Source organism: Punica granatum, chromosome 6 (assembly GCF_007655135.1).
Source record: "Punica granatum isolate Tunisia-2019 chromosome 6, ASM765513v2, whole genome shotgun sequence".
NCBI classification, from domain to species: Eukaryota; Viridiplantae; Streptophyta; class Magnoliopsida; order Myrtales; family Lythraceae; genus Punica; species Punica granatum.
This window is the reverse complement of record NC_045132.1, coordinates 17,559,702-17,584,442: the sequence shown is the minus strand read 5'-3', so window position 1 is coordinate 17,584,442 and position 24,741 is coordinate 17,559,702. Positions and strand designations below refer to the sequence as shown.

The window sequence follows — 24,741 nt, the reverse complement described above, 5'->3', positions numbered from 1 at the left end:
CCTTTCTTTTCACCCTCGCATCAACATTCTTTTCAAATTAAAAAGAATGGGCCAACTTGCCAGTCCCTCCTCCCTCTCCATCCTCTTCGTCCTTTTCGTCCTCATTCACTCGGACGGGCTAATGGGCGAAGCTCGTGACCCCTTTGCGTGTGACCCGAGGGACCCAAACACCCGGAACTTGCCATTCTGTCAAGTCTCGAAGCCGATCCCCAAGAGGGTGGGGGACCTCATTGGACGGCTCACATTGCAGGAGAAGGTCAAGCTGTTGGTGGACAATGCCGCGGCCGTCCCGAGGCTCGGGATTAAGGGGTACGAGTGGTGGTCGGAGGCCCTCCATGGGGTCTCAAACGTGGGATCTGGGACTCGGTTCGAGGGAGACTTCCCAGCTGCCACCAGCTTCCCTCAGGTCATCACTACGGCGGCATCCTTCAACGCTTCCCTATGGGAAGCCATAGGACAGGTTAGCCCGAATCACATAACTATATCTCACATTGCCATTTATTTGTCCTCAGCAATCAAAATAATGTCTATCGAACTAAAATGTTTAGTTCGTCAAACACTTTTAGTCCATTTCGTAAATTAGTTATTAACGGGTGATGACGTAACGATGTACCATATATAATGTTAAGACAGACACTAATTTTTTTATTCATTCGTTCATAACAAAAAAGAGAATATTTATTGCGTTTTCGAAGTGTTTCCGAACACTAAATTCCGAGAAACATAATTAAACTAAGATTTTCCTTTTTTTGTGAAAATCAAGGCAATAAAGAAAATACTTATCCAAAAAGGTAAGAAATAAAATAAAATAAAATAAAATAAAAGGGATTGGAACAGTTCTTTTGTTTTTTTTTTTTGTTTTTGGCTTGAAAAAGGGATTGGAACAGTTGCTATTGGAGAATAGTGTGATGTGCATAGCAATGCTCATATGCTTTGGTCTGAAACTCTGCGCAGTCTATTTGGCCATATAAACAAATAAACATTTCTATAGTGGGAATTTTGACGTTTTATATTTGGGTGGATTAAGGCGTAATAGCTCAAATCTTTGAAAATATGGAACTTGACTATATGTTTTGCTTCTATTTAACTATTAAAAAGACATAATCAACGTGTCTAAACTTTATCCGCGTTGCAATGTATAGATCTATTTTCAAGTGTCATGATCTAATGGTAATATTTTTCTAGAAAAAAGATCATTCTTCGACTTACATTGTCAAAGTTAAGGCTATATGCATACACATTTTCGAACGATCTTGCATTATCGATGAAACAAGATTAGTGCTAATCTCGTTCTAACAAAATGCCGTCTGCATCTGCCTGTGTTAGATATATCTAATCAAGGCAAAGCATAAAGAAAGCGAAATGAACTAAAAAGCTCAATTATCCCTTCCTTTATCCTTTTCTTGTCAATCAATGAACTGGGCAGCAATTTCAAGGGAAATGCATGATTGACGAATAAACAATTTGTGCAACTTGCTCACAATATATCCTATCCTGTCCCATCCCCAAATCTCTGACACTGACACCTTTTAAAATTTTTTCTTTTAAATTAACTTATTTTATTTTTGTTTATTGTTTTGGTGAACTTATTTTAGTTTATTTTAATTCTTCGGATTTGGCAAACTGCAGGCTGTGTCGGACGAGGCCCGGGCGATGTACAACGGTGGAAAGGCCGGGCTCACATTTTGGAGCCCGAACGTCAACATACTACGGGACCCAAGGTGGGGCCGTGGACAGGAGACCCCCGGTGAAGATCCCATGCTAGCCGGTCAATATGCCGCTAGCTACGTGAGGGGGCTACAGGGGAACGCCGGTGACCGGTTGAAGGTGGCGGCTTGCTGCAAGCACTTTACGGCTTATGACCTCGACAACTGGAACGGCTTCGACCGCTTTCATTTCAATGCTCTGGTGAGTTGTGGGCCTAGCTAGAAATATTTGTTGATGCCAGTGCATGCTCATTCAGTTAATAAGTGAGGATACTGATAATTTGGGAGAAAAAAAGAATATTAGTTAGTGAGCCAATTGATTTGAGCAGGTGAGCAAGCAGGACATCGTGGACACATTCGACGTGCCGTTCAGGATGTGCGTGATGGAAGGCAAAGTCGCAAGCGTTATGTGCTCCTACAACCAAGTGAATGGAGTCCCGACCTGTGCTGACCCAAATCTCCTTAGGAAAACTGTGCGTGGTGCATGGCGACTTGATGGGTGTGTCTAGTAAACCTTCTTGATCGTACGAATTGCAAACAACCATAACTTGCCTTTTAAAGACGATGCTCGATACATGTTGGCTTCCGTACAGGTATATCGTCTCGGACTGTGACTCAGTCGGGGTCTTTTACGGCACACAACATTTCACATCAACTCCAGAGCAAGCAGCTGCAGATGCAATTAAAGCAGGTCTTTTTTGGGGTGTAACGTTTGTTTATTCTAGTTTGCTCATAGTTGTTAGACATTAACAACAATTGCAAACACGATGTCTTTGCAGGCTTGGACTTGGACTGTGGGCCATTCCTCGGTTTGCATTCCGAAAAAGCCGTAAGTGCAGGCCTACTGAAGGAGGCTGACATCAACGGTGCTCTGGTGAACACATTGACGGTGCAAATGAGGCTTGGTATGTTCGACGGTGAGCCGTCGACCCAGCCTTACGGGCATCTTGGCCCGAAAGATGTGTGCACACCGGCCCACCAAGAGCTGGCACTAGAAGCAGCCCGACAAGGCATAGTCCTCCTGAAAAATGAAGGGCCAATCCTCCCCCTTTTAGCCCACCACCACCGCACTATGGCCGTCATCGGGCCCAATTCCGACGCAACGGTCACCATGATCGGAAATTATGCCGGTAAAGCAGCGGATCATGTCTACGTTTCTTTTCTGGTCCATAGCATTGCAAACAATTGATTCATGAGATTATTAATCTAATGGTTGTATCTGCTAGGTGTGGCATGCGGGTACACTACTCCCCTCCAAGGAATCAGAAGATACTCCCGGACAGTCCACCAGCGGGGCTGCGCTGATGTGGCATGCTCCGATAATCGCCTATTTGGTGGGGCCATCGATGCGGCTGCCCATGCTGATGCAACGGTCCTCGTGATGGGGCTGGACCAGTCGATTGAGGCAGAGTTTCGGGACAGGGCAGGGCTTCTCCTCCCAGGCCGCCAGCAGGAGCTTGTCAGCAAGGTGGCTGCAGCCTCAAAGGGTCCTGTGGTACTGGTCCTGATGTCGGGAGGGCCGGTTGACGTGTCCTTTGCAAAGGGCAACCCGAAAATCAGTGCGATCCTGTGGGCCGGGTACCCGGGTCAGGCTGGTGGTGCTGCTATTGCTGATATCCTGTATGGTGCTTCTAACCCAGGTAAATTGTGCTACATCCTTTGTATAAGACAGTAAAACTTATGCTTGCCGGTGCGGATAATCACATGTAAAAATGCCCCGAAGTGTCAAACGATCCATCATATGAAGGCTAGACCTCGACAAAATGAGAATGAGAAAAAGAAATTTCTCGACATTTTGGTTATTTTCATCGTTGTAATTAATCCGATACATTTTCTTCAACTGTTGATTTATTGTTCAGGAGGGAAGCTGCCTATGACATGGTACCCGCAAGAGTACCTCACTAACTTGCCAATGACAGACATGGCAATGCGGTCAAATCCATCAAAGGGCTACCCGGGAAGGACCTACCGGTTCTACGAAGGTCCTGTCGTGTACCCATTTGGGCACGGATTGACCTACACGAGCTTCACCCACACAATTGCCAGCGCCCCCACCGTCTTTTCTGTCCCCCTGGACGGGCACCGGGCCTCAAACTCATCTGTCTCAGGCAAGGCTATTAAGGTGACCCACACAAGATGCAGTAGGCTGTCTCTGGGATTACAGATAGATGTCAAGAACACCGGGCTGAGGGACGGGACCCACACGGTCCTGGTATTCTCCAGGCCGCCGGGCGGACAGTGGGCCCCGCGCAGGCAGCTAGTGGCTTTCGAGAGGGTCCATGTCCCTGCTGGGGGCCTGCAGCGGGTTGGGGTTAACATTCACGTCTGCAAGTACCTTAGTGTGGTGGACCGTTCGGGGATCAGAAGGATCCCAATGGGCGAGCACAACCTCCATATTGGTGACATCAGTCACTCCGTGTCTCTTCAAGCGGCGATCCTTGGGGTGATCAAATCTTGAACATTCTTCTTTGATCGATTGAAGCCGTGGCATTGAATCTCTGGTAATTACTTGGGAGTTTGTTCCTGCATTATTTCCGGGCTTCGCAAGCTGTATAGGATTATTGTTTGTTGATGGGTCCCGAAAGAGAAAAAAGAAATAGTTCTTCCTTGAAAGTGTAAGAATTAGAAGCTCTGTAAGACAGAACATCTACATTGATCATTTGATGAGGGGGAAGATTAAATCTCAATCTCCTCCTTCTTTCCTTTCCCATATCTTGTTTTACCAACTTGGGCTTTGCGCCAGGAATAGAAATGCCAAGTTTGCAATTGCAAACTTAGATTTTTTTTGTTTCCGATTTCGACCAGAACATTTTCTTGCGGCATCTTTTATCGTCTTGTTGACCGGATCGGAAGGAACATTATGTCACTTGTGCAAAGTGTGTGATCGATCCATCATGAGCAACAATTCATATTTGCTCCCCATTCTGATAGAGAGCACTTGCAAGAGGGCCGAAAGGTTGGCGAGATTACTTGCCATGTCCCTGCCTGGTCGGCAAGTCTTCACTAGCTTAAGTTGCCAGAGCCTCTCCTCATAAATGTGAAGAAATCTCAGTCGAGACATGGCTTCAAGACACGGCTTTCTGGTGTTGGACTCCGGCCACCGAACATCTCAGTTGAGAGTGTCCATCTTCCAGCTAGAGCCTAGAAGTGTGATAACTGCTTACCGATACCGATGGTTACGAGCCATTGGTTGTAATGTTGGGGCTAAGACAATCATAATAAGCGGTAAGCGTACCCATCAAACTGGAAGTGGCAAACACTTCTATAGTTATGAAAATACTGGATTCTTTTTTTTCTTTTTCTCTTTTCCCTCGGCAATCAATGATTGTCCATTTATAATAAAAACGAGTACAAAGTAAAATGTTCAAGAAAAGATTACATGAACAAGGAAATACAGCAGATCACCGAAATCACTACAAAGGAAAACATAACGTGACAAAGCACAAACAATATGCACATATATAGTTGCAGAATTCCTTCCATTTGTTGTATGTTCGTTTTCGACCTCTTAGAGCTAAAGTCTATATGGCCCCAGCAAATGCCTGGTAGTAGAGCCAATTCCAAACTATATAAAGCTGCTATTGTGCAGAAACAAAAGAGCACAGCTAAGAGAGGTCTTGAACTGATACTCGGCGCAGGAACACTTCACAGGTCAAAACTCTAGATCTAATCAATCGAACCAATTCCTAAACAGACACATCCCTAGCTAATCAAACCAAGCAACCATGCTTATTTGATCGGTTCAAACCAGTGATTATCAATCAAGACAATCAAATCAAATTAGTTAGGATACCTGATCGATTCAAACCAGTGACTAAAATAGGGGAGCTGGGACTTGCAGAAATTCGACAAATAGGCCAGCCACAAAAGGTCGATTTTGCAAGCGGAGGTTCAATTTATCAAAGACAAGAGTTACAACCTTTTGACGTAAAGGGTGGGGATACAGTCGTGTGGAAGGCGAAGGAGCCAAAGACGAGAAGCCATCATTTGAGGTGAGGAGGAAGATCGAACAATAAGGTCGATGTTGAAGGGCCAGTCGGGTCGGTAGTTGGGACAGGACAGTCGGGCCTAGTAGTCGGATTGAGTTTGATCAAGCCTATCGGGTCTGTACAGTCAGGCCGGTACGGTTTGCTCCGCCACCAATCGAGAGAAGCGGCGATCTGACTATAGAGGTCGCCTCAATTCCCAAATACTGGATTCTTTTAGTCTAAAAGATAATCATTGGATGCATCTTTGTCAACCTTTAGCAGTAAATTGAAAATTGAAATGAATTGAATTCCGAATGGATGTAAACTAAATTCAAATCATCTAATCTAATATAAAATAACAAAAGTTAGAAGGACACTTGAAATGTGCCACCACCAATGAGAACGTGGCAATATGTGCATTATTGTATTGCCACCTCAGTTCTAAAAATAAAAAAGATCCGAACTTATGAAATAAGTCATATACTCAAGATTATGTCTATAATAGATTGAATTTGATTATTAAGTACTTCATGGAGTGCCATGTTCGAGAGAGAATCCATTTTTTGGCTCTATGAACGTTGTTGTTGAGAGAAATTTGAGCAAAAAAATTCTTTTTTAGTATCCTAAATAGATATTACGGAGGTGTTATCTTGGAAGGACAATACCCCCATCATCTTGATATGACTAAATTATATTGTATATAAATTAGAGGGAGATGGTTCTATATTAGCAAAAGATCTGTTCTAAGAACTAATGAACTCTCTATCTTTTGAGAAAAGATAGTTATGTAATACAAGGAACTTGATACATTTTTTATTATTATTTTATGAATGGAGTAAAATATACTCATTTAGATTATTATTATTTTGAATTAGGAAGAACTTATTGCTCCATTTGATTTCATAATAAATTTTAATTCTAACTTTAACTCTACTCATTACACAACAAAAATTAACTCTTCAAAGTCAAAAAATGAATCCTATACATAAACTCACATACAACTCTATTATATTAAATTCAATTTTTAATATCAAATTCTCTCAACTATTCATTACTTTTTTATACTTTTTCTCATAATTCAACAATACAATCATTACAATCCAATTAAAATCAAAATTCAACTAAACTCAACTCTAAAACCAAACACACTATATATATCCGTTTAAGTATTTAGATCGCTAGTCATATCAAGGTGAGAGATTTTATCGATAAAATACTAGAAATATGCATGAGAATGAAAAAGAATCATTTTTATAAAGGCTATAATGAGAGAACCTATAACAGTAATTTTGTTAATAAACAATTCTAACCCGCACATATATGCTGGCCGTTCGTCTAGTTTTTCATAAGAATTGATTCCAAACCGGATAATATTAAGAATTATGTTGCGTTTGGTTGGCCGTGAAACAAAATGATACCAAAAATGTAACGTTAATGAAATAAATGATAAATTAAAATTACATTCATTCATAAATGTAGGATCGACATCCGGAATCTTATTCCGTGATATTCCTTTGCCACGATTAAACAATGTTAACATGACAATCCAATTAGGGTTTATCAAAAACTACCTCATTCGCAAAATCCCCACAAAACCGCCAAGTAATCGTCTTCATGAATAATCACATGAAGCCGGTATTCGACCTCTAGTTCATCCACACGAATGCGTTCTCGCCAAGGGGTTGTTCCTCCTCGACTCAAACTAGTCTCCACGGGTCGTCCACACGATCAAACTACGCTCTCGAGTAAAGGTAGAACAGGCGGTGAACTCCATGTGCAACGGATGACCAATGAAGAAACAATTTCTTTCATTCGGCCGTGAGCAAGAGATGGACTCAGGCTGTCCTTTTTCACTCGTGCACCTCCCCCCTAATTTTCTCTCTTGGACATGAATGGCTTCACAGATTCGGCCATCCATGTTTGTATATCACACACATATCTAATATAAATATATATATATATATGTATGTATACAAATTCACCAATTAGCCCTTAGGATTATTTGCCAATTATAATTAATTCAGAATTAATTACAATTCGCAAATAAGTCCCAAAGACTTAGGTAGTTTGCACCCGTGAATTATCTCATAACTCACATTGATCCAAAAAGAGAAAAATCGTGATGCACTTACTAATATATAGACGTTTTATAAATATTGTAACTTTTTATCTAAGGACACTATTATATTGAATATAATAATTCCTTAAACAAGTCCACCTCAATGTTGGATTTGATTTTGGATGTGCTAACACCTTTGGAACTATATTCCAAGTCTAATCCAACAATTGATTACTAATTAACTGCCTGAATTAGAATCAATTAGTTCTTGGCTCAAACGCGTTCTACTGTGTGTGAAGAACTAGGTTTATCACTAAATGTCAATTAGACTATAATGTCAACCACTTTGACATTATCGGGAATCCTTTCCAAAACTAAAAGCACGATTCCCAGAATGCCCTTGGTTCCTAAAGATCATGAGTGACACCTAGCAATATATTATGATAATCCAATTAGTGGCGAATGTGCAGTTAAGACATTCTGATGAACCAATGACCATATATCAAATGCTCTCAAGTCCCTTTATTGCAGATCTCGATCTAGTTAGGATCATAGTTAATGTCAAACCCTATAGCAAATCATATGGAACCTCCGACCTTCTATTAATATATCAATATATAGAACTTAAACTAGAAACTCTTTTCTACTTAAGTCCATTCACCTTGACCAAGGATTTTCCAATCAAGAACATAACTCAAACCCATAGGATCTTTTATCGTTTACTCAGGTTAATGAATCTCATCTTGACTACACGCTTACCTCTATACACAACTTACTAGGACCACCGTCTGTCGAATACTTATGCTTAGTACGAGTATATAAGCAGGAGCAAATCCTAATTACCCATGTATAAGATAACCGTACAATCTCAGGTTTAAGAACTATATGCACTATTATGGTTCAGATTGCTTAGTACGAGTATATAAGTAGAAGCAAATCCTAATTACCCATGTATAAGATAACCGTACAATCTCAGGTTTAAGAACTATATGCACTATTATGGTTCAGATTGCTTAGTACGAGTATATAAGCAGAAGCAAATCCTAATTACCCATGTATAAGATAACCGTACAATCTCAGGTTTAAGAACTATATGCACTATTATGGTTCGGATAATATTCATTAACAATAGTAAAGTATCACGTGAATATTATCTGCGCGTCACAGTTTGACTTATCTCTATAAGTGTCCACATGTCTGTCTCGATATAACATGAGACTCACTACTCCATCGTTATTAGTATTTCTACACTAATCATGGATACAAACATGGGTGACGGTCTATCCGAAATGATAGTCCTCAGCTAAGATTCCTATGACAGTGAATGGATTAAAGCCAAGAATCCATAGGCCTACTTCGAACTCGAGCCCATCCGCAACTCAAAAGCTTAAGCCAATGAGTTATTAGACTTTTGTCTCATATAAACTTGTAGATTTCCTCTCAACTTTTCTATGTGGGACTATCTTCAACACCTACACTCTCCATTCTCCATATCGGAGAGAAACCGTCCCAACAATTCTCCCCCTTCTCGACTATGTGGAGGACTTCGAGCCAGGCTTCCACGTTCGGACTCGGATACCAATTGTTAGGCCCTTTACTAGCCACGAGTTCCACACTTGGGCCTTAGTGTGGTGTGGGTTTCCACGCATAGTGTGTGCACTTCCCTATGATCGTTACCTTGGGCTCTGATACTACTTGTTAGGAAGAATCCACAGGCCTACTTCGGACTCGGGTCTATCCGCAACTCAAAATTTTAAGCAAATGGGTTACTAGACATTTGTCTCTTATAAACCTGTAGATTTCCTCTCAACTTTTCCATATGGGACTTAACTCTCAACAAAACCTGTATTATAATACTCTGCCACTCATATTCTCAACTATTTGATAATGAAGTATATGTCAAGTATCTTATGGACGTACTCCATTAAACATACACTATTCATATTCTCTACTCACTCATTCAATTAATTGCTAATTCCATTACTGCCAACCATCCGTAGTTTTAGGATTAAGTGGTCTTTCTGGCCAAGAAATGACTTCAGTGGTCTTTTAGTCGGCTATAAGTTACATTATGGACGGTCGGGTAATCACTGGACAAACCTACAGCCATTACTGGATTGTTAGCATGCCCTGTTAGCCCGATAGAGTTTTCATGCTATCGGACAGGTAACTAAGCTATAGCCTGGTATTGTGTTATTGGGCCGGCCCAATAACGACAAAGTAACCTATAAAAATTCTGTTTGTTTGTTTTTTTTTCCTCATATATAATGTTCGTGGGCCGTAATGGGTAGCACGTTAAGCATTTCGTGCCGTGTTCTTGCTCTTCATGACCCGCTATATTATCGGTGTCGTGCCAGGCCGCCCCGCTATTCTTGTATTGACCAGTCCGGGCCCGAGAGCTCGAGCATGGCACGATTTCCAGCCATAACTTTACTGCCCCTCATCCCGAATGTCCTTCTAGGCCCCCAAACGTCTGTGGGAAAAGAATGAGGTCAAGGCCGGCCGATCACCAAGTGAGTTTCAGCTAAGCCATAAACATACCAAATATAAGGCCTTCCTTTCGACCCATAGACTTGATTCATTCTTTTTCTATCTATTTTATTTGGTGTGCACCACGTAATATCAGGAAGTCCAACGGGTCTCATATGATCCAGGTTCAAGAAGGATTCGCTCATTAACAGACAAAACATTCATGATCGTGAATTTTTTCTAATTCCACACGAAACTGAGATTTTGATTAAATGAAATAAACACCAAATCACCTGAACCAACCTATGTTGGTCAGGCTTGGCTTTATTAATGCAAAAGTAGCCGATCATTGCTAAACATAAAATACGTACGAGGGGTCCGCATGCCTAGTATCGACAAAGTGATTCAAGACAGACCATGGATGAACACATCAGGCAATCATGGTACATATTGACTTGCCAAAAGATACTTATCCATGTAAATCATCATAAGTGCAATCTACTATAGGCCAAAAGGATATGAAAACGTTCATGTTTGGTTATGATATAGTATGTATATCGAGCCCAATACAAAGATCATAAATTATATACATACATATATTGTATGCTTAAATCTAGATCATATACAATATATATTTCATCCTATCGATCTCTAACTAGGATTGATCTATATATTCTTTTATATTCGGCGCCAAACATCACATTCACCTTGATCAAAAGGTACGAAGATATCATTTTTCTTTTTGGGAGAACCGGCTCCTGAACACGAGTATTAGTATACCCAACAAACTCAAATACGAAAGTTAATTTTCTCTTAGCAGGCTGAATTGTCAGGATATATGCGTATCATAAACCTCAATTAGCCCACATAATAGAACGCGGTACGCCGCAAGATATAATTGAAATGCGATGACTGACGGTACGAAAATGATGCCAAGCACATGGGATTTCATGGCATTTTATGATGCGCGAGGAGCATATGCTATGATCTTTTGCTATCCGTCCTTGTTGTATTGTGATTTGTGAAGTACGTACATTAGATGTGCACAATGAACTGGACATGAATTGGGTATCCATGGGAGAGGACGGGAAGCTAGCTAGACTGAGGAATTCCAAGATTGATGCATGTACTCACTGTGCCCTAATTAGGTAAGTGGGCCTCTGCCATTGCTTGTGACCCCTGCAAAAGGTGAAGGATCTGTGATCAAGCATGTGCCCCCCCCCCCCCCCCCCCCCCCTCCAGAGGATAGAAGAAAACATCCCACTTGGCCAGTTCACATATCACTTACCCAAATTCTCATGTGCTAATTTCAGAGAGTGAGCGGGAAAAGACAGTTTGGTAACGAATCTATCACGCTCAAAAAATTCCGTTAAAATTATTACTCATCCAGCGTACTTGAACGGTTTCCTAATTAAATTTTATTATCTCGCCAGTCCATCTCCATATTCATCCTCCTATTATGTCTCATTCTGTTTACCAATTTCATTTCGTTGCATTTTTAGTTCGTTATACCGGTTTTACTTGACATGAGAGTTCGCGTCTCTTAATTGGCATTATCGAATTGCCTTGCCTAAGTGAAAATGTGGAGGGAAATTTTAATGAAGGGGAGAATTATTAAATAAGCAAGGGAATGGGAGAGGGGGCAGATGATTTTGACATATTATTATGGCTTGTGGCTCTGATTTCTCAGCTTATCTAGGAGCATCTCTTCATCTCCAATGCTTCGTCCCCCTGGCTAACATCATCATTGAATCATCAGTCGTGCCATACCATTGGAGAAATAAATTAATTCCCTCGGGGCAATGCATTTCATCATCCACTAGTATTTCCTTTTTCCCCATATAAAAATATGATGCCCAGTAAAAGAGACAAAATCCCTATCTTCAATTATAAGATACATATATTATACATATATAGAAATCAGAGGAATTATTTAAGGTTCATCGATCGACACCATACTGGACAGTTAACCCATATAGAGATATATGCTTATGAATAAAGTAATTTCTCGTTAGCTTTCATTAAAGTTTCGCGGAGAGTGTACACTAAAAAAAAGAAGAAGTTTCCCAGACAGTAATGGAAGTTACGGATTTTACTATCTTCAAAAAACATTTTCTTTTATTACAATCTAAGACAAGCCCGTAAAGGATTATGAGAAAGGGTCCATGTAACCGAAAAAAAAATATATATATATATATATATTTGAAATTAATAAGATCACATCTACTGCACGCAGCCTCTAGTAGTTAGGCCTATGTCTTAAAATCTTACCGTATAGAATCGTCCTAAACGTATCTTACGTTATTATACATTATTTATTATTAAATAAGAAGCAAATTAATTTCTATTTGGAAATAGATTAACAATCTAGAAAGTTTCACTTATCGTACTTGAACTCAAAATCTCTTAATTTTAATTTACTGTATATAATTAATGTGGGTTTGTTCAAGCGGTTCGGCATTTATTACCATTAAATAAAGTCTCGAGTTCGAGTATTGTGAATGAAGCAAATCAACGCTGTGAGAGTTTTAACCATTAGTGGGCCGACTCAGTTAGACTAAATTAGTCGCGATCCAATTGAACTTTCGAATAACATGATTAAGAGAGAGAGAGAAAGGAGGAAAACGACCTCCATTGACAACTTCTCAATTTTCTTCGTCGTGACGCCTCCACGAAGAATATGTACAGTCTCGTAGTACTTGGCTTCCGGACCAAGGACCAATTTCTTTCCCCGAATATAATTACTTTCAGAAGAATTTTCAGAGTTCTTTTGGATATCTTTTTTATTTTTATGTTTTATTTAGTGGGTAGAACAATCTTTACGCAAAGGCTGGCTGGCTTGTAGGGGATGGGCTCGATAAAAACACTTTCCTTCCTCTGAGTCTGTTCATCATCACATGTTCTTTCCCTTTCCTTCTATTAATTGCACTTGGCTGCCTCTCTTATCTAATTCGCAACTACAACAAATTACATATAGCTCATTTATGAGGTTTATCACTTATTTATGTTTGGTTCAAAGGGGAGATCAGATGATCGACATAAAAGCTATGGCATGTTAGTTAGCTAATACGATCGCAGATCGCACTGTACCCCATAATTATCATATGTTAGGTTTTAAAATCGCCTCACATCTTCTTTTTTTTCGGTGGTTTAACGAGGCGAAAGCCGAATGAAATAAATTATCGCCTCACATCCATTTAAATTAAGAGCACAAATCTTGCATTGATGACTGCTATTAGCCGTCAGATCTCTATCGGCGGTTAGTTGGAGCTAGCGCTGCATATCACATGCATGTAGAGCAGCAGTCATGACGAAATAATTCGATAAAAGCCAGATTATCAGTTGGACTTAAACATGACGTACGTAGGTATCACATGTTGATGTTTAATGTTGGCTGCTTTGACCCCAAAAAAAAAAGTCATTAAATCAACCCCGTAGACACCTAAATCATATGAGTATCATCCAGTGTTAATAGTGGCATGGCATGCTTTCGGAAACATGAATGATCGACATCATCTAGACCAAATATAAACCACTGGGACCAGCCATGGAGCTGGCCTAGCAAGGCAACTGGACCCATATAGTGCCTATGTAAGAAACATTAGTAGAAAATGATATTTCCTCTGAACTGTTCTGTCGAATTCTCCTCAAAATAATCACTCGGGAATAAACGATTAATGAACGCCATCATAATTATTGTCGGGCCAGCCATACAAGTGTTAAACATGTTTACGCGCATATATTTCTTCTCTAGGAGGGGATTTTAATATATGAAAAGGCTAATAATATACTCATAAAAAAAGGCTAATAATAAACATGTAGGGCTTTGCTTCATGTTTCCTCGAGCTTAAACCAGGTCTTATCTGATGTTAAGGAGCTCTAGATGGGCCTTTGAGCCAAAAGACTGTATACATAGATATATAGCTATACATATATACACACATACATATATATATATATATATATATATATATTATTGCGTGATGTCAAAGGTACGTATATATATCCTCAAAATTCCCAGCTCCATGTTGCTCAACATGTTAATGCATGGCCCAAGGAAACATGCATTGTCCTTGACTTCAAGTAAATAAAAGGATAAAGACGTGAGCTGATCATGTGTGAAGTTCTTTTTGGAAGCGTTGACACTTAACTTTGTACTGAATCCAAGAGTCCTACTAATTTTGGGACCCTTTTTGCATCATGCTATATGTCATCCTATTCCTCCCCGGATTAAGGCCTCGCATCGAATCATCGTGATATATCATAAGGAGGAAAAACTGCAAAACGAGAAATAGTATATTAAGTTTAATTACACATAATAAATCTTTCTTGTCAGTGTATAATTAGATTTGTTATGAAAATGAATGTTTGAGCATTCTGCTGGTTTCAACGTTCATCAGAGAACATAGAAGATGATGGAAGAAAAAAAGGAAAAGGAGTGACGTGATTAATTACTTCATTTTCTTTCTCCAAAAAGAACCCCTGGGATATCAAGACATGAAGCATGAAGGAAATCGGAAGTCAATCAGGTTCATATGGCAATGGAGTTGGAAAATATTAGTTTATCTCTACGTATCTCGTAGGTCGAATATGAATGACTTGCTTTTAACACATATGAAGAATTGGTTGGGCGCGGGGGAGGGAAAGACGGAGTAAATTCCTCTCGAGAAAGAAAGTGACATTGTGGGGAGTAGAAATCCCGCACGGAAGGTAAAATCACAAGTTTATAAGATAGATTTCACAATCTACCAGCTTAAACTTTTGGATTTGTGCGCAGTAAAAATTTTATATAGTACTCGAGGAGATTATGCTTTCGTGCGCTCATATGGGATCTCATTCAGTCGAGAGCAATCAAAAGTGCGCATCATATTAGTCCAGCTCCCTCACCCGAGCACAAAAGATGATGCCGGGTTGGTGGTCAGTTGTTTTGTATGTAGGCAGCCAAAAGTATGTCCCATTTTAGTTTAGGCCCGAGTGAGGAACTCAAGCCGAGTAAACCCGAGTATGCCCATTTCATTGTTAGTTTATCCCCATCAACTGAGCACTGAAGAAGATGCCCACCTCGTGCTCAGTTGTCGAGAGCGATGTTTTGTTGCACGTGGCAAGTGATGGCCCAGTCGTTGCCACGTGGGGCGGGTATTGAGAGCAGAAATTCCATATGGAATGATTATAAAAAAAAAAACAACAACAAATTCATTAAAGATTGAATTTTACAACATACTAATTCAAGTTTTTGGGTTGGAGAAGCCCAATTGCTTACAAATTTAGTAAAAAATTTACAAATATTAATGTCAGGTAGAATAATAAGAAATAGAGAAATGAAATAAGTTGTGATTAGTGAGGCTGGAGGGTAAAATCACGCGATATGGCTTAACTTTGTGACACATATTTCCTCGTATAATTCAAGGTAATTGTAAAATTTCACTAAAGATTTTAATGGATTGCAAATAATAGAAATAAATAGTGTGAAATTACTTATATCCCTTTATTAGTGATTAGAATTTCTATTTTATTATATTAGATTATGGATATTCTTAATAACCGAAAAATGATAATAGAAATAAATAAAAATTCAACCAAAAAATACATATGAGAACTGAGAAGCCTGAAAATTCTATAGAATCATCACAATTCAGTATCCGCGATCTTAAATTCCTCTCAACTATGAAACAAACAGAAAATAATTAATGCAATGTAGATTAATGCAGAAGTTTATGAAGATTGGAGCCATTATATGTCTATTCAATGATCTAGCAATTAATGCAAACCTTGTTATTCGTAATGGTTGCAATTACTGCACATCGATCCCAACCATTATTGGAGAAAAAACTATTACTCGTCAACTCCATATATGGATTGTGACATCGACAATGTTATTTAAATCGGGTCATCATCGAATTGATTCACATATAGTTCTCCACGTATCACTAAATACATAAGAATAATATCAGTTAAGTTTGCTGTTCTTTGCGACACCCATATATGGTGATGATTATATATTATTTTGTTATACGAGTACTCTTTCGGAAAATGGACAGTTTAACTGATTGATACATGAATTGGCATTTCCGAGGTATTAGTTTATTAACAATCAAATAGAGGCATGATATAACTGATCATTTGAATAATTAAGCCGTCTTGTTCATTTAATTTAGTTTAATTTAATTATTAGTTAGGTAGCTAGTGTCAATAAATGTCAATTTGGTAGACATGCCCACCTTTGATCTTCACTTAGCCAATATGCACTTGAAGAAGTATTGTCAACAGCAATCAATAATAATAATTAATGATTTAAAGGCTTACCCGATCATCAATTTGCATCGGATGCCTGCAGCGCTCAAAGCAAGATCTATTCATAATTGGCTGCAGTCAAAGACTGTTGCACATAAATACAATATTTATATATAATAAATGTCATAATTAAGAGGAGCAGTATATACGTATATATACCTGTAAGATTGGATGCTGCGTACATAGTTGGTTCCCATGCTCAAGAGACTACAGTGTAAAAAATAGTCGTCTGTCAACAAAAGGATCACCTAAATAATCATCCGAGATTCCGAGATAACCAATCTTGAGTAAAATAAATAAGATGACAGTTGGCCGCGGTTTCAAGAAAGTTCACGTAATAAAAACATGAGAGGGTCATGCCGATAGACAAGTACAACACAGATGAATATTGATGGACTGCCCCTGCTAGGTTGTTTGAAGGGATGGAACATGCTAAGGTGACCGAAATATGGTTGTCGATTGAATTGGTTCATCTATATTAATAAACTGCCTCTAAATAAAAATTATGCATCAACACAATTAAAGGAAAATTTGATGTTTGGACTAAAGTCACAAAAATGTAAAAGATTGAGGACATGAATAATAAAAAGAATTGTTTAGAATGGAAAATGGCCAATTCCAGAGGTTGAGGATCAAACCTATTGAACTAATATCTTACCATAACTACTCATCCAAAAACAAAAATCTTAATATAACTGGCTGGAAAAGTCCGTGGATTGCATTGTGCTACCTCTATTCATTTCTTTTTTGGGTAAAATTTTGAGATCTCATAGTCGTCTAATCTAAAGGGTCAATCTTATTAAATACATTAGTTATATAATACTCAATGCATTTTAACATTTTAAACAAATTTGTAATATAAATAAATAGAAGAAAAAATAAAGTAAGTATATACTGGGAATGTTAGATTACAAGAAAGTAAAACCGAGAACGTCAAATTTCTTGAAATGTTATATTATCTCATTTGGTAAGTGCATTACATTTTTTTGAAAGTATATTGATGTTTGGTACGAAAAGATATCGATGAGAAAGATAAGTAATTTTATAATAATGCCCTTGTGATGTAATATTTTTAGGTGAATAAAATAATTAAGTTAAGATTGAAAAATAACATATATCAAAATTTATTTAAAAAAAATAAAAATCTTAATTTTAATATGAGTAAATTATAATTATTTATTTAATAATAAATAGTGCTTATAAATAATGAATAATTAAATAATTATAATAAAGTTGTATTTATAAATAATAAATTTCATTTATTATTTTAATTTTATAATAATCTATGAATATTTATAAAAAATTAATAAATAAATTATACTTTTAAATGATAAAATTTTTAAAAAATGAAATTATTATTATTATTTATTAAGAAAGAAAAGCGTCGCCCTCTTTCCAATAGAATCAGGGCCGGAGCCCAATGAAAATAATTAAATTACACGTGAATGAGGCATGAAGACCCCAAAGATATCATCAGAAAGCAAGGATTGAATACCCCAAATCTCCCAAACCAAAGGACCACAACATAAAAGAATATCGTTATCGAGAATGAAAGACTTTCCAAGTAGACTGAGAAATTTTGGGAGCCCGGAGACCCCCAAATTGTAATTTCCGGGCTCTATTTTTCCGCCAAATTGTAGAAAAGTTCGCCAACTCTAGGCGGGACCTGGGGGAGTCTGAGTGCCCACCCCCCCACCCCACCCCCCGAATCAGCGAATCAAACAGCTCAATACTTCACAAAAGAACTTGTAATCCTCAATCACGAGGAATTTTAAGGTGCAATTATTATATGGTGTAATTACCCAATGACTTTAAGCCAGTGTTCCTAATCCTTAATTTTTCAACTTCATCAAATGATGTGGTAATAAAAATAATATTTTTGTCAAACGATATTCCATGTGTGCCATAGCTGATAGCACAGACCACTGAACCGTAATCTTGTCCCGAAACAATGATAATAGAGCATCCAGATTCATAGTAGTCATCAGAGAAATTGATTCGCTCACTTCCGACATTGTAAGACATAACATTAGTTATTCCCCACATGTAAAATGTCATGAAACTGATTTTAGTAGATCCCCATGTGTAATCGCGGATCTGCGTCACATTATTAAGTGCATGTATATGCATATATAATTAATGATTCAATGACCTTGCTAGGTACAAAAGCAAACCCCACCTATAGGGTCGGGCTGCAATTACCAATTCCTGTGAATTTCCTAGTACGCGCGACGACACCCGATCGATGAAGATGCCTGCTTTTTTTTTTTTTTGAGCTTCATCGTATATGAAGTTCCACACGTTAATAATTAAGCATAATTAAGCAGCACGTCGTTTGTGTTTTGGGGGGGTGGATGCGTTTGGTTTAAATCACCCACGTGAAATGCCATCCCAAGACACGTGCGACTCTCTGAGGGCTCTGAGGGTCTGTCTGAGTACTCTGAGCAATTTGCTTTGCGCAGAGGATATTTACAACTTTAAGAAGGCATGGATTAGAAACGACACGGTTGGCTAGAACTCCTAAACCTACCGAGTTTATATAAAACGACATGTCCATGCCGCCAAACAGAGCCTTATAATTTTATTTTAATTTCAAAATCTACTATATACATGACGTCATATATTAAAATTTTAAATTAATCAGTGAATTTGAATATGGGCGATCCTAGAACAGTACACATGTTTTTGTACGATACTAGTGCATGTACGTATATGTAGAATAATTCAGTTTCAGCATTTCATTCATGTTAGATATATTAAAATTAAGTTATAAAATTTCGGCCATTCATGTTTTTACTTTTCATTCTTACTAGTCTACTTTTGGAAGAGCTTCGATTCACTGTTCCGATAGGTACAGGGCAAAGAGATGGCCGACGAATGGCTATCTCCAGACAAGTCGATCGAGATCTACAACTGACTAGCTAGTAGGTCGAGGTCAATAGATAACTCAGAGACCAACCATCTGTATTCTCGATGAAGGTGATGGTGATGAGTGAAGATCTAGTGATCACAGGTGGTCCCATTCTGACCTAAGGCGATCGAGCGGTAGGCTTTGTACCCCCACCCCTCCACCATAAATCTAGGTATCCTCGACATATGGCATGAAATTATAAGAAATGTATTCAGGATTAACATTGAAAGAACAGAGAACGGTAAATTCAAAGCGTAGGGTATGATCTATCAGCATTATTTGAAGGCATAAGTTATCATATGATTAAAAAAACTTATTGTTCACGACAAATTAGAAAAAAAAAATTGAAGACCGGGACATTTTAACATTAAAAAATCCGATTAAATGAACGTGGTACAAAATTTAGTTCGCTATTACGGAATTCGCATCAGAATATATTAGAGAAGTTACACATTGTTTATGACATGGCTGTGTCGTTGGACATTGTTGCCTATATGTTGGATAAATTTATTATATCCTTTAGAGGGAGAGAGAATCTTTTGGTTTATCGTCACCAATTTTCCCCTTTTGATGTAAGCATGTCTAGAGAATGGGGAGAGGTTGGTATAAACTATAATTAATTAACTAAAATAAGGTATTGATTCTATATCATATAACGACCTGATTAAGATAGTTGGCATGGCATATGCATCCTTCTAACGTTAGAGTAAGCGATTGAGCGAACTGTCCTTAACTGTATATATATTGGAATCGCAGATTCACAGTATTGGTCCCCTTATAACACGGAGCCGTTGGAGGCTCTCGAGTATGTGCGATATTCGTGTAATATGAAAGCGCCCGATCCCATCGGCAGTGAGATGTTGATAAGACCTACAAGAATAACTTGACTTATAAAAAATTAAATTACTAGTTTATTATTGTTCTGCTAAGATTATTGTTAAGGTATAAAACATTGTATATGAAGAGATTCCATGATTCCCTATATGTAAGGATCTTCTAGTTGGTATATATATTTATATACGTATTATAGTATATAACTATGCCACTCTTTCAATTAGTTTTGGGTGGAAACCCATTGGGGACCTGACCCTTTGCAACGAATTTTCAGATGCCGTTATTGGATGCTCAACATCAATATAATTAATCCCCCCGCAGTACTAAAACCCATTAAGTAATTACTTTTAAATATTTTCCTAGAACAATATTATGCATTATTGTGTGTTTCTTCTTTCTTTCTTTTTTTTTGGGTGCATAGGGTGCTGATGCTCATGCAATAATTTTTCTTTCACTGGAAATTCGGCACATATATATAGATATATTTATGTATACATGATATATTTAATGTTATAATGTCAGGTCATTTGTGTATATAAGCACGAGAGATAGGATGATTAATTTTGTTTATTAATCGACATGTCATTCTGTGACTTTGTCATCTATGATACTTCTCTGACCATATGGGAGTTTTTCATCAGTGATACTTTGGGGTCGGGCCAGCAAACCTTCCGGATGTGTAATATATGACTTGCCTATTGTTATTTTCTTTTTTCAATTTCATTCGGTTGAGTGTGACCTCGGCTTACCGAGAGAAAAGAGAAAACTGATTATTATAGTATAAGAATAGAGAAAACGACTTACCATCTCATTTAAATAGAATGAAAACTTTGAATTACAATCTATAAGATTTCTTAATTTAATTTTCGGTGCAATACAATCTAGAGCTTTAAATTAAATTATAATTCTGCAGGAGCTGAGGGGGAATTAATAGTGAATTGAAAAGAGAAGAATTTTATTATAAAAGCCAACACCAAAAGTTGTGATGCATGTGAGTAAACATACATGACCTTTAGTTGACCATTTTGGCATAGGGTTTGAAATTCTTCTTAGGAACTTAGGATGGCATGATCCCTTGCCTAGGTTAATATCGTTTAGAGGAGACATGAGAGGACCCATAATCAAAACGTTATGGCTTTTCTCCACGAAGAAGACAAATATTAACGACTTAAGTCAATGCAAAATCCTCTCATCCAATTGATTGATCACCCCATCACTACAGGAAAAAAGTGTCTACGCCGAAACTTTTCCGTCGACGCATCAAAAGTGCATCGGGAAAGTATTGTGCGAAACAATCTTTGCCGGCGACAAAAATATGTGTTGACAAAGGCCGAACTAGGCCAACACACATATGGTGAGTTGGGAGAAGCTTTCTTGTGGTGGCACAATGTTGTCTTCGGCAACGTATTTTAGTGCGTCGGCTCATGAGTTGCCTATGTCAACTCAAATTATATTGAGAGAGAATGCATTTTTGCCAACACATCTATTGCATTGGCAGAGATTTGTCTTTATCGACACATATTGCTCTTGCTAACATAAATTTGTGCATCGCCATATCCTACAGTTTTGACCTACACACTTATCGTTTCGGGAGAGGTAAAGTTTAGGCACCAAAACCAAAATTTTAAATTTTAAATTCTTAAATTTCAAGTTCTTAAAATGCCAGACCGATTGATAATTCCTACTCCCTTCCCCTCCCCTTCTCCGTCTCCCTTTCCAACTTAGCTCTTTCTGTTCGTCTCCAGCACCCCCATCTTTGATTTCAGGAATGGGTTCAAGTAGGAGCTGATGATCGAGAAGGATTGATTCCATCATGAGGTATCAGGACATGGTAAACAGAGGAAGCATAAGATGATCAGAAGACAAACAAGGGTGTTTCCTTTCGGTTTGTGGATGAATGAATTCCTTAGCATTCTGTGTATTTTGGGTGACGGAAAGTATCCAATAATTTTTCTTAGGAGGGGCAATATGTACATTATCCTCGGTAGAAGAATTTTTTTAGAGGGGACGTGAGTGTTTTTATAGGGAAAATATATTTATGTTGATTAATTTTTATCTTTAATTTGTAAATGTTTAAAAATATTGGGGAGCAATTGTCCCCCAGAGATATGCACGCCTCTGCTCGCCTAAAGATTTGTGAGCCATCACATATCATATGATCTTAAGCGCCTAGTTTCAACAACTGACCACTAGTCAAGCCTCCTTTTCTGTACTTAGGCAATTTATGGCCATGGATTTCATACTATCTAACTATATATTGTGTAAATCCATATGGACGCATAATCCCCTTTTATACCAAGTAAGTTTTTTAATGGAGTAAATTAATGATTTGGTCCTCCAGAAATACATGTTACATCAAATTTGACCTCAAAAATTTTTTTACATCAAATTGAACCTTGAGAGATTAGGTGTACATTAAATCCGACCTTCCGTTAGAATGCCGTCAAAAAATGGATGGAAAAATCTGATATGGCATTCAACAGCTGATGTGGCATTGTTTGATTGTTTTCTTTCATCATATTGCCAATTCCCATTGTTTTATGACATTATATATTTATTTTATTTCAATTTTGGTTTATATATTTATTTTATTTCAATTTTAATCATTCCCTCTCTTATTACTCATTTTACCCCGCGCAATCATATTTTCCAACAAAACTAAATTAAAGGTTAAAAACACTGCGAACCAAAATAACAATTTGATTGAGCTTTTTAAACCCAGTTATCAAATGTATTTACAAACCAACTAGTAAGCATAAAGATTTGCAAAAGCAAAACTAAACAGGAAAATATTTGTTATTTTCTCATTAAAATCAAAGCTGGACACCAAAGAAAAAAAAATCACAGCAACGGTTGAGGCAAGACTTGATTAAAATATTTGCAGTTAAAGGAATAGAAAAACCGTCTCTCGCCTCAACCGTTGCTGTGTATCTCCTGGGAAAATAACAGTGCTGTTAATGAATCATCATGGGATTCCTCATCACTGGAACGATAGAAAAGGCTACTAGATAAATTGAGATCATTGTTCCAAATTGAGACAAAGCCCCAAATATTGATACCTACTCACCAAAAAAGAATATCCAGACATAAGAGAGAATGTCATATTTGATGTACACTTAATCTCTCGAGGTTCAATTTGATATAAAAAATTTATTGAGGTCGGATTTCATGTATATTTAATCTCTCAAGGGTCAATTTGATGTACACTTAATCTCTCAATGTTCAATTTGATATAAAAAAATTTCTTGAGGTCAGATTTGATGTACACTTAATCTTTCAAGGTTCAATTTGATGTAAAAAATATCTTGAAGTCGGATTTGATGTACACTTAATCTCTCGATGTTCAATTTGATGTAAAAAAATTATTGAGGTCAGATTTGATATAACATACATCTCTGGAGGACCAAATCATTAATTTACTCTTTTTAATGTGCGTACATATGATTGAGCACATTTCCAATTTAAAAAGTTGAGTTGATAAGGGTGCAACCCAAACACCACATATATGCAAAATTTTCTTTCTATCTTTTCGAGGTGGAACAATAACGCTCTACACGATGCACATTAAGGTTCAAATGAGACCATTAACCTTGAAAAGTTTTTAAAATGATATGCACACACCTCCATTATTATTATAGTGAACATAGGCTTGGTTCGAGAGTATTGTTGCCGACAAAAAAAATACTAAAATAGAATTAATGAAAAACAAGTCCTAATTTCATAATAAACTAAAATGTTTGAAAGAAACTAATATAAAAATGCTGAAATTAAAATTGGTACTTATGTTTCATTTGGCCGTGTGGTAGGGATTAGATAAGTAATTTATTAGTGAATTAGTTAAAAACTTTGGTTTGATTGATTTTTTGCGGTTAGAAACATGATTTTTTTCGGCAAGTTAATAAGTGCTTATAAATACTAATTTTGCTTATTCTCAATTTAAAACATTAATTTAAATTTCAACATTTTTAAATTGTTATTCTAAAACCATCATTTAGTTTTTAGCAATTCTATTTTGGTACTTTTACCTTAGCAATAATACTCCCAAATCAAACCTTAGAATAGAGAATAAGTAGGAATAATTTTCATGAACACTTATCAATCTACCGAAGAAAATCAAGTGTGAATTTGCCAAAATTAGCCAAAACCTTGGTTTGAAAATATTTACCAAACATGACTTTTGCTTACAAGATAGTGAAAAAGTGCTTATTCAACCTTTTATCACACTTTCAAACGAGCTTTTAAACATCTTCTTTGCATGAACCTGCGAACTGTTTACCCTTTCGCATTATTGTATTTATTTTGGGATTTTCATTTTTATAGATGCACAGGATAATCAGTAGTTGTGCGAAGTGGAGGCACTACCAATACGGCCACCCATCGGTCATATGATTGAGGAAGGATAAGGAAAAAAATAAATCAATTTCGAAAATTCCAGTTGTAGGCCGTCAGTGGTTTGATGATCATCTCAAATGATTCACATATCTACCTTGTATATGTCCCTTT

At 37.6% G+C, this 24,741-nt stretch overlaps 1 protein-coding gene across 1 annotated transcript; it reads left to right on the top strand.

Moving 5' to 3' along the window:
• On the top strand, positions 1 to 4,492 carry LOC116211874 (probable beta-D-xylosidase 2). Its single transcript, XM_031546402.1, has 7 exons — positions 1 to 460; positions 1,630 to 1,908; positions 2,036 to 2,205; positions 2,300 to 2,397; positions 2,486 to 2,836; positions 2,933 to 3,346; positions 3,566 to 4,492. The coding sequence occupies exons 1-7, from the start codon at positions 47 to 49 to the stop codon at positions 4,162 to 4,164; spliced, it is 2,325 nt and encodes a 774-aa protein (XP_031402262.1). The 5' UTR covers positions 1 to 46; the 3' UTR covers positions 4,165 to 4,492.
• The last annotated feature ends 20,249 nt before the right edge of the window (positions 4,493 to 24,741 follow it).